The sequence below is a fragment of the Notolepis coatsorum genome (assembly GCF_963971535.1).
Source record: "Notolepis coatsorum genome assembly, contig: SCAFFOLD_396, whole genome shotgun sequence".
Lineage (NCBI taxonomy): Eukaryota > Metazoa > Chordata > Actinopteri > Aulopiformes > Paralepididae > Notolepis > Notolepis coatsorum.
The window spans coordinates 35,713-52,500 of NW_028172872.1; the positions used below are offsets into that span (position 1 = coordinate 35,713).

Here is a 16,788-nt window from a genome sequence, read left to right on the forward strand (position 1 = left end):
AATAGTGTGTAATAGTGTAATAGTGTGTAATAGTGTAATAGTGTGTAATAGTGTGTAATAGTGTGTAATAGTGTAATAGTGTGTAATAGTGTAATAGTGTAATAGTGTGTAATAGTGTAATAGTGTGTAATAGTGTAATAGTGTAATAGTGTGTAATAGTGTAATATTGTGTAATAGTGTAATAGTGTAATAGTGTGTAATAGTGTAATAGTGTGTAATAGTGTGTAATAGTGTAATAGTGTGTAATAGTGTAATAGTGTGTAATAGTGTGTAATAGTGTGTAATAGTGTAATAGTGTAATAGTGTGTAATAGTGTAATAGTGTGTAATAGTGTAATAGTGTAATAGTGTAATAGTGTGTAATAGTGTAATAGTGTAATAGTGTGTAATAGTGTGTAATAGTGTAATAGTGTGTAATAGTGTGTAATAGTGTAATAGTGTGTAATAGTGTAATAGTGTGTAATAGTGTAATAGTGTGTAATAGTGTAATAGTGTGTAATAGTGTAATAGAGTGTAATAGTGTAATAGTGTGTAATAGTGTAATAGTGTAATAGTGTGTAATAGTGTAATAGTGTAATAGTGTAATAGTGTAATAGTGTGTAATAGTGTAATAGTGTGTAATAGTGTAATAGTGTAATAGTGTGTAATAGTGTAATAGTGTGTAATAGTGTAATAGTGTAATAGTGTGGAATAGTGTGTAATAGTGTAATAGCATGTAATAGTGTAATAGTGTAATAGTGTGTAATAGTGTAATAGTGTGTAATAGTGTAATAGTGTGTAATAGTGTAATAGTGTGTAATAGTGTAATAGTGTGTAATAGTGTAATAGTGTGTAATAGTGTAATAGTGTGTAATAGTGTAATAGTGTAATAGTGTGTAATAGTGTAATAGTGTATAATAGTGTGTAATAGTGTAATAGTGTGTAATAGTGTAATAGTGTAATAGTGTGTAATAGTGTGTAATAGTGTAATAGTGTGTAATAGTGTAATAGTGTGTAATAATGTAATAGTGTAATAGTGTGTAATAGTGTAATAGTGTGTAATAGTGTAATATTGTGTAATAGTGTAATAGTGTAATAGTGTGTAATAGTGTGTAATAGTGTAATAGTGTGTAATAGTGTGTAATAGTGTAATAGTGTGTAATAGTGTGTAATAGTGTAATAGTGTGTAATAGTGTAATAGTGTGTAATAGTGTGTAATAGTGTGTAATAGTGTAATAGTGTGTAATAGTGTAATAGTGTGTAATAGTGTAATAGTGTGTAATAGTGTAATAGTGTAATAGTGTGTAATAGTGTAATATTGTGTAATAGTGTAATAGTGTAATAGTGTGTAATAGTGTAATAGTGTGTAATAGTGTGTAATAGTGTAATAGTGTAATAGTGTGTAATAGTGTGTAATAGTGTGTAATAGTGTAATAGTGTGTAATAGTGTAATAGTGTAATAGTGTGTAATAGTGTAATAGTGTAATAGTGTAATAGTGTGTAATAGTGTAATAGTGTAATAGTGTGTAATAGTGTGTAATAGTGTGTAATAGTGTAATAGTGTGTAATAGTGTGTAATAGTGTGTAATAGTGTAATAGTGTGTAATAGTGTAATAGTGTGTAATAGTGTAATAGTGTGTAATAGTGTAATAGAGTGTAATAGTGTAATAGTGTGTAATAGTGTAATAGTGTAATAGTGTGTAATAGTGTAATAGTGTAATAGTGTAATAGTGTAATAGTGTGTAATAGTGTAATAGTGTGTAATAGTGTAATAGTGTAATAGTGTGTAATAGTGTAATAGTGTGTAATAGTGTAATAGTGTAATAGTGTGGAATAGTGTGTAATAGTGTAATAGCATGTAATAGTGTAATAGTGTAATAGTGTGTAATAGTGTAATAGTGTGTAATAGTGTAATAGTGTGTAATAGTGTAATAGTGTGTAATAGTGTGTAATAGTGTAATAGTGTGTAATAGTGTAATAGTGTAATAGTGTGTAATAGTGTAATAGTGTAATAGTGTGTAATAGTGTAATAGTGTGTAATGGTGTAATAGTGTAATAGTGTGTAATAGTGTAATAGTGTAATAGTGTAATAGTGTGTAATAGTGTAATAGTGTAATAGTGTGTAATAGTGTAATAGTGTGTAATAGTGTAATAGTGTGTAATAGTGTAATAGTGTGTAATAGTGTAATAGTGTGTAATAGTGTAATAGTGTAATAGTGTAATAGTGTGTAATAGTGTAATAGTGTAATAGTGTGTAATAGTGTAATAGTGTGTAATAGTGTAATAGTGTGTAATAGTGTAATAGTGTGTAATAGTGTAATAGTGTGTAATAGTGTAATAGTGTGTAATAGTGTAATAGTGTAATAGTGTGTAATAGTGTAATAGTGTGTAATAGTGTAATAGTGTAATAGTGTAATAGTGTGTAATAGTGTGTAATAGTGTAATAGTGTAATAGTGTGTAATAGTGTAATAGTGTGTAATAGTGTAATATTGTAATAGCGTGTAATAGTGTGTAATAGTGTAATAGTGTAATAGTGTGTAATAGTGTAATAGTGTGTAATAGTGTAATAGTGTGTAATAGTGTAATAGTGTGTAATAGTGTAATAGTGTGTAATAGTGTAATAGTGTAATAGTGTGTAATAGTGTGTAATAGTGTAATAGTGTAATAGTGTAATAGTGTGTAATTGTGTAATAGTGTGTAATAGTGTGTAATAGTGTGTAATAGTGTAATAGTGTGTAATAGTGTAATAGTGTTGCGGGTTGTGTCGTTGCACTCAGTAGGGATATCCTCTTTCATTGGTCTATGTTGACCACTCCCCCGATCCTTAGGCCGCGCCCCCTTTTTGTATCCTTTGAACCGTTTGTCATAGAGACTCGCGAGAGACCCTCTCCCCCGTTGGCCGGCGGTGCACAGGCGTCACCCACACTTTCACAATTTCCCCCGCGCGGAATTGTCTAGTATATACTTATTATCTATATTCTCAGATTTTCCAAACACTTTGCAACACGTAAGCGTTCGCGCCCCATACACGTGAAAGGTATCAAAACGAGCGGCTTGCCTATGGCAACACCGGTCTCGAACCCGTAAAAGTTTCACCGCACCGTCTGGCTACGAATCGACTTTAAACGGTAAAATTTCGGTCCCATTGGGAATGCATTGCATTTTAGAGTGTAGCAGCTGAAATAATCTTTTTCCCCCTACCTTGGGTGAATTGCGAGTGTGATCTCAATTTTGGACGTAGAAATAAAACAAACACATCAAAACGATGACACGGCTGTCATCCCGCTCACAAAAGAAAAATAAATGGAATTGGACATTTCTATCTCAACTGACGACCATTTGTTTGAAGGTTCTCCTCCCCATTGACCGCCATGCAATCGCCCTCTAGAAATCACATTTTTCACACTATTTTTTAGCCTTCTGTTCCGATCGCCGAAGGAGTGCCACAATATCGCACGAATGCCACAATATCGCGCACAACCCTTCGCCTACTCGTTGTAGTGCTCATGTGCGCGTCACAACGCTTCATCTCTTATAGTTTTCTTTTAATCAATGTGACAATGCAGTCATGCATCTGCCTCCATAGAAATGCATTGGATAGAAAATATGCAAGTCATAGTGATTGCTTCACCTGTGTGGCTCATGGCTCACTCATGATTGGTTCAGCTGTGTGGCTCGTGGCTGAGCTGCCAATGACATCATCCACTTAACCCATCATTGGCCATCACTGTGTTGCAGTACTGAATTGCTGACAGCGCCCTCTGTCTTGTGGGTTGTGTCATTGTACTCAGTAGGGATATCCTCTTTCATTTTTCATTGGTCCATGTTGACCACCTTTCATTGGTCGATGTTGACCACTCCCCCGATCCTTAGACCACGCCCCCTTAGGCCACACCCCCTCAGTGTATCTCTTGAACCGTTTGTCGTAGAGACTTGCGGATTGTGCCATTGGTCGATGTTGACCACCTTTCATTGGTCGATGTTGACCACTCCCCCTGTTGACCACCTTTCATTGGTCGATGTTGACCACTCCCCCGATCCTTAGACCACGCCCCCTTAGGCCACACCCCCTCAGTGTAACTCTTGAACCGTTTGTCGTAGAGACTTGGGGATTGTGCCATTGGTCGATGTTGACCACCTTTCATTGGTCGATGTTGACCACTCCCCCGATCCTTAGACCACGCCCCCTTAGGCCACACCCCCTCAGTGTATCTCTTGAACCGTTTGTCGTAGAGACTTGCGGATTGTGCCATTGTACTCGGTGTAATAGTGTAATAGTGTGTAATAGTGTAATAGTGTAATAGTGTGTAATAGTGTAATAGTGTGTAATAGTGTAATAGTGTAATAGTGTGTAATAGTGTGTAATAGTGTAATAGTGTAATAGTGTGTAATAGTGTAATATTGTGTAATAGTGTAATAGTGTAATAGTGTGTAATAGTGTAATAGTGTGTAATAGTGTAATAGTGTAATAGTGTGTAATAGTGTGTAATAGTGTAATAGTGTAATAGTGTGTAATAGTGTAATAGTGTCTAATAGTGTAATAGTGTGTAATAGTGTAATAGTGTAATAGTGTGTAATAGTGTAATAGTGTAATAGTGTGTAATAGTGTAATAGTGTAATAGTGTAATAGTGTGTAATAGTGTAATAGTGTAATAGTGTGTAATAGTGTGTAATAGTGTGTAATAGTGTAATAGTGTGTAATAGTGTAATAGTGTAATAGTGTGTAATAGTGTGTAATAGTGTGTAATAGTGTAATAGTGTGTAATAGTGTGTAATAGTGTAATAGTGTGTAATAGTGTAATAGTGTGTAATAGTGTAATAGTGTGTAATAGTGTAATAGTGTAATAGTGTGTAATAGTGTAATAGTGTGTAATAGTGTAATAGTGTGTAATAGTGTAATAGTGTGTAATAGTGTAATAGTGTAATAGTGTAATAGTGTGTAATAGTGTAATAGTGTAATAGTGTGTAATAGTGTAATAGTGTGTAATAGTGTAATAGTGTGTAATAGTGTAATAGTGTAATAGTGTGTAATAGTGTGTAATAGTGTAATAGTGTAATAGTGTGTAATAGTGTAATAGTGTGTAATAGTGTAATAGTGTAATAGTGTGTAATAGTGTAATAGTGTAATAGTGTGTAATAGTGTAATAGTGTGTAATAGTGTAATAGTGTGTAATAGTGTAATAATGTAATAGTGTGTAATAGTGTAATAGTGTGTAATAGTGTAATAGTGTAATAGTGTGTAATAGTGTAATAGTGTGTAATAGTGTAATAGTGTGTAATAGTGTGTAATAGTGTAATAGTGTAATAGTGTGTAATAGTGTAATAGTGTGCAATAGTGTAATAGTGTGTAATAGTGTAATAGTGTAATAGTGTGTAATAGTGTAATAGCGTGTAATAGTGTAATAGTGTAATAGTGTAATAGTGTGTAATAGTGTAATAGTGTAATAGTGTAATAGTGTGTAATAGTGTGTAATAGTGTAATAGTGCAATAGTGTAATAGTGTGTAATAGTGTAATAGTGTGTAATAGTGTAATAGTGTGTAATAGTGTAATAGTGTAATAGTGTGTAATAGTGTAATAGTGTGTAATAGTGTAATAGTGTGTAATAGTGTAATAGTGTGTAATAGTGTAATAGTGTAATAGTGTGTAATAGTGTGTAATAGTGTGTAATAGTGTGTAATAGTGTAATAGTGTAATAGTGTGTAATAGTGTAATAGTGTGTAATAGTGTAATAGTGTGTAATAGTGTGTAATAGTGTAATAGTGTGTAATAGTGTAATAGTGTGTAATAGTGTAATAGTGTGTAATAGTGTAATATTGTGTAATAGTGTAATAGTGTGTAATAGTGTAATAGTGTAATAGTGTGTAATAGTGTGTAATAGTGTAATATTGTGTAATAGTGTAATAGTGTTGCGGGTTGTGTCATTGCACTCAGTAGGGATATCCTCTTTGATTGGTCTATGTTGACCACTCCCCCGATCCTTAGGCCGCGCCCCCTTTTTGTATCCTTTGAACCGTTTGTCATAGAGACTCGCGAGAGACCCTCTCCCCCGTTGGCCGGCGGTGCACAGGCGTCACCCACACTTTCACAATTTCCCCCGCGCGGAATTGTCTAGTTATTATTATTCTTTATTCCACCGATTTTGCAAACACTTTGCAACACGTAAGCGTTCGCGCCCCATACACGTGAAAGGTATCAAAACGAGCGGCTTGCCTATGGCAACACCGGTCTCCGAACTCGTAAAGTTTCACCGCACCGTCTGGCTACGAATCGACTTTAAACGGTAAAATATCGGTCCCATTGGGAATGCATTGCATTTTAGAGTGTAGCAGCTGAAATAATCTTTTTCCCCCTACCTTGGGTGAATTGCGAGTGTGATCTCAATTTTGGACGTAGAAATAAAACAAACACATCAAAACGATGACACGGCTGTCAACCCGCTCACAAAAGAAAAATAAATGGAATTGGACATTTCTATCTCAACTGACGACCATTTGTTTGAAGGTTCTCCTCCCCATTGACCGCCATGCAATCGCACTCTAGAAATCACATTTTTCACACTATTTTTTAGCCTTCTGTTCCGATCGCCGAAGGAGTGCCACAATATCGCACGAATGTCACAATATCGCGCACAACCCTTCGCCTACTCGTTGTAGTGCTCATGTGCGCGTCACAACGCTTCATCTCTTATAGTTTTCTTTTAATCAATGTGACAATGCAGTCATGCATCTGCCTCCATAGAAATGCATTAGATAGAAAATATGCAAGTCATAGTGATTGCTTCACCTGTGTGGCTCATGGCTCACTCATGATTGGTTCAGCTGTGTGGCTCGTGGCTGAGCTGCCAATGACATCATCCACTTAACCCATCATTGGCCATCACTGTGTTGCACTACTGAATTGCTGACAGCGCCCTCTGTCTTGTGGGTTGTGTCATTGTACTCAGTAGGGATATCCTCTTTCATTTTTCATTGGTCCATGTTGACCCCCTTTCATTGGTCGATGTTGACCACTCCCCCGATCCTTAGACCACGCCCCCTTAGGCCACACCCCCTCAGTGTATCTCTTGAACCGTTTGTCGTAGAGACTTGCGGATTGTGCCATTAGTCGATGTTGACCACCTTTCATTGGTCGATGTTGACCACTCCCCCTGTTGACCACCTTTCATTGGTCGATGTTGACCACTCCCCCGATCATTAGACCACGCCCCCTTAGGCCACACCCCCTCAGTGTATCTCTTGAACCGTTTGTCGTAGAGACTTGGGGATTGTGCCATTGGTCGATGTTGACCACCTTTCATTGGTCGATGTTGACCACTCCCCCGATCCTTAGACCACGCCCCCTTAGGCCACACCCCCTCAGTGTATCTCTTGAACCGTTTGTCGTAGAGACTTGCGGATTGTGCCATTGGTCGATGTTGATCGGAAAAATCCGAAAACTCGAAAAAATCCCAAAACTCGGAAAAATCTAAAATCCGAAAAAGTTCAAAAACTCGGAAAAATCCCAAAACCCGAAAACTCGAAAAAATCCGAAAACTCGGAAAAATCTAAAAAGTTCCAAAACTCCGAAAAATCCCAAAACTCGGAAAAATCCGAAAACTCGGAAACATCAAAAATCCGAAAAAGTTCAAAAACTCGGAAAATTCCGAAAACTCGGAAACATCAAAAATCCGAAAAAGTTCAAAAACTCTGAAAAGTCCGAAAACCCAAAAACTCGGAAAAATCCGAAAACTCGGAAACATCAAAAATCCGAAAAAGTTCAAAAACTCGGAAAAGTCCGAAAACCCAAAAACTCGGAAAAATCCGAAAACTCGGAAACATCAAAAATCCGAAAAAGTTCAAAAACTCGGAAAAGTCCGAAAACCCGAAAACCCGGAAAAATCCAAAAACTCTGAAAATTCCAAAAACTCGGAAACAGCAAAAATCCGAAAAAGTTCAAAAACTCGGAAAAGTCCGAAAACCCAAAAACTCGGAAAAATCCGAAAACTTGAAAAAGTCAGAAAACTCGAAAAGTACGTTTTTGTTTTAGTTCGTTCGTTTTTTTGCATTTTTGTTTTAGTTCGTTTGTTTTTTTCTCATATAGAGAGTGAGAGAGACAGAGGAGAGAGATAAGTGTGATACAGGCTCATATAGAGAGTGAGAGAGACAGAGGAGGAGAGAGAAGTGTGATACAGGCTCATATAGAGAGTGAGAGAGACAGAGGAGGAGAGAGAAGTGTGATACAGGCTCATATAGAGTGAGAGAGTGAACTTTGAAGGCGTTTTTTCCAAAAATTTGTTTTAAGAGTTTTTCCTCATACTCTGAGCCAGAAATCTCCACTTCAGTAGCACTCACATACACCAACCCTTCCAGTTCTATTCATATCTATGTTCTGAAGGTATTTACAGAAGGGTTTGTTGATATCGCATTCATACCCTGATTTATATCACATTTTATTCCTAAAAACATGGCGAAATATGGAATTTTACCATAAAAATTGAGTATTTTCTGATTTATGGAGTGATAAAAAGAGATATCCAAAATCCCCTCTGTAATAACCTTTGGCTCTAATGTGTCAACAAAATGAAACTATAATTTTGAAAATGGCATTATCCAATGTTCAGATTTCTGTCCTGGAATTATATGCATATTTAAGTAGGTCATGCCTCATTTGCATATTGAAACATAATGTCAGAAAACTTGTAATACAAAAAAGTCTTGTCTTAATATAAGTAATCAACTGCACAGGCGTCACCCACACTTTCACAATTTCCCCCGCGCGGAATTGTCTAGTTAAGTTATATTCTCCTTCCATGTCTCTGAACCATCTTTGAATGTTGCCTGGGATTAGTTTATATCTGGCTTTGTATACAAGTAGTGGCGCCGAGGAGAGTGGCAGCCTTTTCATAGCAGCTCCCACCCCCTTTACTTCTTATCCAGTTTACTACTTTCTTACTTATTCTTTTTGTGATTATACTTACTTAATAGGTGTCTAAGTGACTGTGCGTTGCTTTAGACCAAGTTAAGGCATTTGTAACAACTTCTGTGAAGTTAGCTGAGTTAGGCAAGTTCGGTCGAGCACAGCTCTGAACAATGGACACCGGCGGGCTGGGTTACCCGCGGCAGGACAACAACAACAATAACAACAACAACAACAACGGCGGGCTGGTTTACCCGAGGGAGGCTCTCCTCTGCTTTCGAGACAGAGTTGCAGAGCCACAGAGGAATCTACCAGCCGAAATAAGGATTCGCAGACGGGGAAATCGAGCTGGCACGAGCGTGAAGGACAGGATAAAGGACAGCAGGAGATTCAAGCCTTACCTGCCCTGTGTCGTCATGGGGAACGTGCGATCGCTGGCCAACAAGACCGACGAGCTCTCAGCCCTGATGATCAACCAGCGTGAGTACAAGGAGGCAAGCCTACTGTGCTTCACCGAATCCTGGCTGAACGAGAACATCCCGGACAGTGCAATCGAACAGGAGGGCTTCACGGTGGTGCGCGCCGACCGGAGTAAACAGAGCGGCAAGCGGAGAGGCGGAGGGCTTGTTGTCTTTGTTAACTCCAAATGGTGCCACCCGGGGCACATCACCATTAAGGAACGTATCTGTTCCCCCGACATTGAACTATTGGCACTGAGTCTGCGGCCATACTATTTACCGCGAGAAATAACACACGTCCTGGCTCTAACTGTTTACATCCCACCCAGCGCGGCGGCGGCGCAGACGAGTGACGTCATACACTCCACCGTCGCGGCGCTTCAGACAAAACACCCCGATGCATTTATTTTTATCAATGGGGACTTCAACCATGTCAACAAGACCCTGACAAACTTCACCCAGTATGTCACCTGCAAAACCAGGGGAGACAAAACTCTGGACCTCCTGTATGCTAACGTGAAGGAGGCTTTCAGTGCGACTTCCCTGCCCCCCCTCGGCCAGTCAGACCACAACCTTGTGAGGCTTGTATCCACATACACGCCTCTCATTAAGAGACAGCCTCCGACCACCATGTCTGTCCCACAGTGGTCTGACGACGTCGAGGAGGAGCTACAGGAGTGTTTCAGGTCGACAGACTGGGATATGTTTGAGAGGGCCCATGGTGATGACATTGATGGACTATCCCACTGCATCACAGACTACATCAGGTTCTGTGAGGAGAGCATCGTACCCACAAAGAAGGTACGCTGCTTTTCAAACAATAAACCCTGGATTAGCAAGGACATTAAACACCTGCTAAACAGGAAAAAGAGGGCCTTCATGGCAGGGGACACTGAGCAGGCCAGGGCTGTCCAAAGGGAGCTCAAAAAAGAGCTAAGGGCAGCCAAGGTCAGCTACAAGGACAGGCTGGAGGGTAGACTACAGGCCAACAACACCAGGGAGGTATGGGCGGGGGTCAGGAAGATCACTGGTTTCAAACAGCAGGGCACAGCTGTGGAGGGCCCGCCAGAGCGTGCAAACGAGTTCAACTCGTTTTTCAACCGCTTTGACCAGAGTGGCCTCCCCACACCCCTCCCCCCACCCATCGACACCAGCACCAGATCACACCTACAAAGCAGCCCCCCCACCCCCCACCCACCCACACCCATCAGCAACGGCACCCCACCCCCAACACCAGCAGACTGCCCACCACCCCCAACCCTGACGATCACAACCAGTCAGGTCAGTAGGCAGCTCTCCAGAATTAATGTAAACAAGGCCAGAGGACCGGACAACACCAATCCCAGGGTGCTCAAGGTATGTGCAGAGCAGCTGGCAGCACCGCTCCAGCATCTTTTCAACCTCTCCCTGAGGCTGGAGAGGGTGCCCCAGCTCTGGAAGACCTCCTGCATTGTCCCGGTGCCCAAGAAGGGACGTCCCAGCACCCCCAACGACTACAGGCCAGTCGCTCTGACGTCACACGTCATGAAGACGTTTGAGAGACTGGTCCTGCAACACCTCAAGCCCCTGGTGCGTGACTCCCTCGACCCCCTGCAGTTTGCATACCAGGCAAACATCGGGGTGGAGGATGCCATCATCTACATGCTCCACAGAGCGTACACGCACCTGGAGAAGCCGCGCAGCTCAGTGAGGATTATGTTCTTTGATTTCTCCAGCGCCTTCAACACCATCCAGCCGTCACTGCTAGCGGAGAAGCTCTCTGCGATGCAGCTGGAGCACGGCTTGGTGGCCTGGATCAAGGACTACCTCACTGAGAGGCCACAGTACGTCAGACTAAAGGACAGTCAGTCTGACGTACTGGTGAGCAACACCGGCGCCCCCCAGGGAACTGTGGGAACTGCTGTCACCCTTCCTCTTCACCCTCTACACCTCAGACTTCTGCCGCAACTCCAGCGGGTGCCACCTGCAGAAGTTCTCAGACGACTCCTCCATCGTAAGCTACATCACCGACGATGATGAGGAGGAGTACAGAGCCCTGGTGGAGAGCTTCGTGGGGTGGAGCGACAGCAACCACCTCCAACTCAACACCAGTAAGACCAAGGAGCTGGTGGTGGACTTCCGGAGGGGCAAGAAGAGGCCCCCCCCGATTCCCATCTCCATCCGAGGAGTGGATGTGGAGATGGTGGACTCATACAAGTTCCTTGGGGTACACCTGAACAATAAACTGGACTGGTCGGACAACACAGAGGCCCTCTACAGGAAGGGACAGAGCAGGCTGTTCTTCCTGAGGAGACTCAGGTCCTTCAATGTGTGCAACAAACTGCTGCAGTCTTTTTACCAGTCTGTTGTGGCCAGCATCCTCTTCTATGCTGTGGCATGCTGGGGAGGCTACATCAACTCAAGGGACACCAACAAGCTCAACAAGCTGGTGAGGAAGGCTAGCTCCGTGGTGGGAGTCGAGCTACCTAGACTTGAGGTGATGGTAGAGAGGGGGATGATAAGGAAGCTGGATGCCATCATGGAGAACCCCTACCACCCCCTCTACGACGAGCTAGTCAAGATGAGAAGCTCGTTCAGCCACAGACTCATTCCCCCCGACACTCAACTAACCGCCTCGGACAGTCCTTCATACCAGCGGCCATCAGGCTCCACAACAGTGGGCAGCGACTAGCAGCCTCCAGGCCCCACAACAGGGGGCAGCGACAGCGACTGCTACCAGACATTGACCTGGGACTTATAGGAACCCAAGGGGGACAACGTAGACTACCCTGGTACTTTGATTAATGTATACTCAGTAGATAGTAAATTATAACACTACCTCATGCATACTGCACCTTATGTGACACTGTGAATAATGTGAATATTCCTCAGCTAGTCAGATAGTAAATTATATTGACCATATTGATCAATTTGTTTACACTGCCTGTGTTGTCTTTTACTACCTGTATACTGTGTTGTTTTACTACCTGTACCCCTCCCCCCCTCCCCCCCATGCTGCTATGATGCCTGAATTTCCCCAAGGGGATCAATAAAGGAATATCTTATCTTAAGTTACTAAACATTACCTTTGAGCTCTAATTAAAACAACATTTAACTTTAACAGATACATTTCAGATCCCCCAAAGGTTGATCTAATTAAAAACAATGTTTTCTGATTATAATTTCTCTGTTTACTTCACCTAACAACAGATCAATTTCATGCAAAAAACATTTGCTATAATTCTATATCTGGTTAGCTTCCCTATGGATGTCAACTTGATATTCCTGAATTTCCCCAAGGGGATCAATAAAGGAATATCTTATGTTATCTTATTAAATATTCATTCTCTCAACCTAATGATTTCAGCAAAACAAAAATCAATGCAAAAGGATTGTTAAAAATACAAGTTGAAGGGGAGGTCGGGTGGCGTAGCGGAGATTGCGCTTGTCACCAATGCAAGAGGCTGCGGTCTCGACTCCCGGAGTCAGCATTGCCCTGCGGCTTGGGCCGGTCATCATACTAACTCGTTTTGGCTGAGTTAGGGGGAGGGAAGTCGTGGGTGGGAATCTGGCGTTGTGGACAGCGACACCTACAGGTCAGGTCTGGGCGCCTGCTCAGCGAAAGGCAGGAAATGGTGAAGGCAGCGTGACCTCCCACGCGTTACGCTTCACCAATGAGAGTCCTCGCTGGTGAGAAGAGAGCCACTGGCTGTCTCCACATGTGTCGGAGGAAGCATGTGGTGGACTTCAGGGTTCCTCTGTACCGACCAGCAGTGGTGCAGTTGTAATATGGGAACTGCCCAAACGCCACATGCACGCGCGCTCCCGCGCACTCGCGTGCACGCGCATACATGTTCCCTCGGTTGCGCACAGAACAGATGATTATTATGCATAAATGTTTTAAATGTAATTGTAGTTACAATTTCTTTAATTGAATTAACTTAAACTTAGAAAAGTAAATACAAACTAAATTAACAATGTAAGTGACGAGTCCAGTGACAATTGTGAACGCATTTTTGTGTGCGCGCGCGTGCACATCCGCGCGCACTTCTGCCTCAGTGATCTACTACAACGGCGTGTAACCGCGTGTGTGGCACGACTGCATCGCTGCCGACCAGTAGGAGGAACATGCGCACAACAACCAGGTAGGGGAGGGGGGGGAATTGGCATAGCGACTAAATTGGGATGGGGAGAAAAATAGAAAATCAGGCGGAGAAAAAGAGGATTAAGAAAATGTAATACAAGTTGAAACTATTATTTTACAGTGTACAGGGTGAAGATGTGGCATCGTCCAACACACTTCTTCCAACTCACTTCTTCCAACACACCCCGCAGCAAGGCATTAATTTACTCAAACGTTGCTCCAGTCCAACACATGTACGCCTGTAAAGAATTACATTTGAACCCAGTCTGCCTGCGACTCTCTTGAGAGCTGAAACCTGAGAGTCCAGCCTGTTCAGATGAGGACATAGTCATCAAGAAGGATCATCTTTATAAACATATTCAATAGCTAATCTCTCTCTGTCTCTGTCTCTCTGTCCCCCCCCCCCCCCCCCCTCTCTCTCTCTCTCTCTCTCTCTCTCTCTCTCTCTCTCTCTCTCTCTCTCTCTCTCTCTCTCTCTCTCTCTCTCTCTCTATGTCTCTCTCTATCTCCCTCTCTCCCTCCCTCCCTCCCTCTATATCTCTCTCTCTCTGTCTCTCTCTCTTTCTCTCTCTCTCTCCATCTCTCTCTGTCTCTCTCTCTCTCCTCCTCAGGACTTTGTGACGGCTCTGTCCATCCTGCTCAGAGGTTCAGTCAGGGAGAAGCTCCAGTGGACCTTCAACCTCTACGACATCAACAAAGATGGATACATCAACAAGGAGGTAGATGTCTGTCCTCTATAGCAGTGGTTCCCAACCTTTTTCCCCCCAGGGACCCCCAAACATCTCTGATGAAATTCGCGGACCCCCTCCTAATAAGATACCATAAAATACTTTTTTTTTTTCATTTTAATAACAAACTGCTTATACACAGGCATATGCATCACAATTAGACCCACTATGCTTCTTTGACTTGTGCCTTCAATCAACAAATCTCATCTTGCACCATATGCATTTCAAAATGTTTGGCCAATATTCAAATCCTGTATTCATCCTCTCAAATCAGTCCCTAATGGTGAACGGTTTGCATTTATGGAACAAATCAATGCAACAAATTAAACTAAATATGAGACAGGAAATTCCAATCAGTAGCAGAGAGAATCTGTCCTAGCTGGGTTTAATACCTTTTTTTTGTCATTTTAATAACAAACTGCTTATACACAGGCATATGCATCACAATTAGACCCACTATGCTTCTTTAACTTGTGCCTTCAATCAACAAATCTCATCTTGCACCATATGCATTTCAAAATGTTTGGCCAATATTCAAATCCTGTATTCATCCTCTCAAATCAGTCCCTAATGGTGAACGGTTTGCATTTATGGAACAAATCAATGCAACAAATTAAACTAAATATGAAACAGGAAATTCCAATCAGTAGCAGAGAGAATCTGTCCTAGCTGGGTTTAATACCTTTTTTTTGTCATTTTAATAACAAACTGCTTATACACAGGCATATGCATCATAATTAGACCCACTATGCTTCTTTGACTTGTGCCTTCAATCAACAAATCTAATCTTGCACCATATGTATTTCAAAATTTTGGCCAATATTCAAATCCTGTATTCATCCTCTCAAATCAGGCCCTAATGGTGAACGGTTTGCATTTATGTTGAATGAAGTAAGAATCCACTGCAGTAAAAATATCCTGGTAGTAAGGTTGACTGACATGAGAATGTCCTGCTTCAGATCCTCATTTTCAATATATTGCACATAAACGATGAGCACAGCCTCGTCTGCGACAGTTGTAGTTTCATCAAGTTGTATGGCAAATGGACCCTTTCTAAGCTTTTCTGACAGCTGCTGCTCGCAATCACTTGACATCTTATCAATTCGGTCTTTCACTACATTGTTCGAGAGTGGTACTGATTTTAGTTTATCCGCCACCTGTGGGCCGCACAGTTTCTAAACCATTTTGATGCAGGCTGGTTTGATGAGCTGCTCGCCAATATTGTGCGGTTTCTTTGCTTTTGCAATTAAAAGCGAACACTCAAAGGAGGCTTTGGTAGCCTTCTGTAAATCACTGCCACCCCTGCTCCACGCTACTCTAACATCAACAGGCTTGTTCGCCTTGAGAGACTGTTCTTTCCTCCGAAAAAAGTCTGGATCCTTCCCAACGGTTTCTGGGTGCTTAGACGCCTGATGTCTCTTCAGCTTGCTGGGCTTCAGGCTCGAGTTTGCCAACTTTTCTCCACAAATCACACACTCAGGTCGTTTGTCTGGTCCCTCAGTGAAGCCCATGGTGATGTAATTTTCGCGATTGCTGTAGGCAGTAGCGGCCGCTGGGTACTTCGCCACTAGGGGCGCTATACCAAATATTTTGTACAGTACAGTACAGTACCACGCAACACTCATGGCAAGACGTGAGCGATTCGACTCACGCTCACTGCAATGAATCGGCTCTTATGAACGAGTCGCTCAGCTGTTACTACAACAACACACAACCAGTCAAATAAAGTATAGTCTAGACTCTAATTCACAACTTGAAACACAATATATAAATAGAAAAGTTAGAAACAAAACTCGCCCGTCTACAAACACAGGCAGATCTCTCCCTCTCTCCTTCTCTCTCTCACACACAGCGCGACGTGGAATCGATTCGTTACACAATCAGACCTATTATATACCAAGAATAACTTCAGTATGAGTACAGGGCTGTACACTTATTTTGCATATTGTTAAACGAGCCAAGGCTAGCTATTAAACTATCGATATGAATCGAAAATCTGGGACCCTGATGTAAACAAGACAAACATCTTTCTCTGGTCTGCATCCCCTTAACAATTGTGTGTATTGAGCCGTACTGTATTGTACCCATTCTGCAATCTGTTAATAAAGTTCTCATTCATTCATTCAAACATAGACGATATTGAACAAGCCATAATCCACGTATTTTCAATCCGAGAGAGCTGCAGTAGTTAAATCAATGAGCCATCGATAAATAAACAATCAGCAATGTCTCGCTTCATGAATGGCCAGCAGTAGTACTGCTCCTTAAAAATTTACAAACGTTAACGTTAAGCAGAGAGAGAGAGAGAGAGAGAGAGAGAGAGAGAGAGAGAGAGAGAGAGAGAGAGAGAGAGAGAGAGAGATTTCTTCAACCTCGAACCTAAATTCCTTAGCAACCCGTGTTACCAAGTAAACAAATCACGGAACGATAGCCTAGTACTACTAACGTTAGCTCCCAGAACGATAGCCAGTTAGCCCGCACCAGCCTAGTACTAGTACTAACGTTAGCTGCCAGAACGATAGCCAGTTAGCCCGCACCAGCCTAGTACTAGTACTAACGTTAGCTCCCAGAACGATAGCCAGTTAGCCCGCACCAGCCTAGTA

General features: G+C 41.7%; 1 protein-coding gene across 1 annotated transcript in view; it reads left to right on the plus strand.

The window, feature by feature from the left end:
- The window catches only part of LOC311247949 (A-type potassium channel modulatory protein KCNIP1), a gene marked incomplete at its 3' end in the record, with an annotated part of 42,998 nt that overhangs the window by 17,387 nt on the left and 8,823 nt on the right, over positions 1–16,788 (plus strand). Inside the window, exon 4 of the mRNA XM_084338925.1 lies at positions 14,069–14,176. Within this exon, the coding sequence (XP_084195051.1) occupies positions 14,069–14,176 (108 nt within the window). The remainder of the gene's footprint in view (positions 1–14,068; positions 14,177–16,788) is intronic.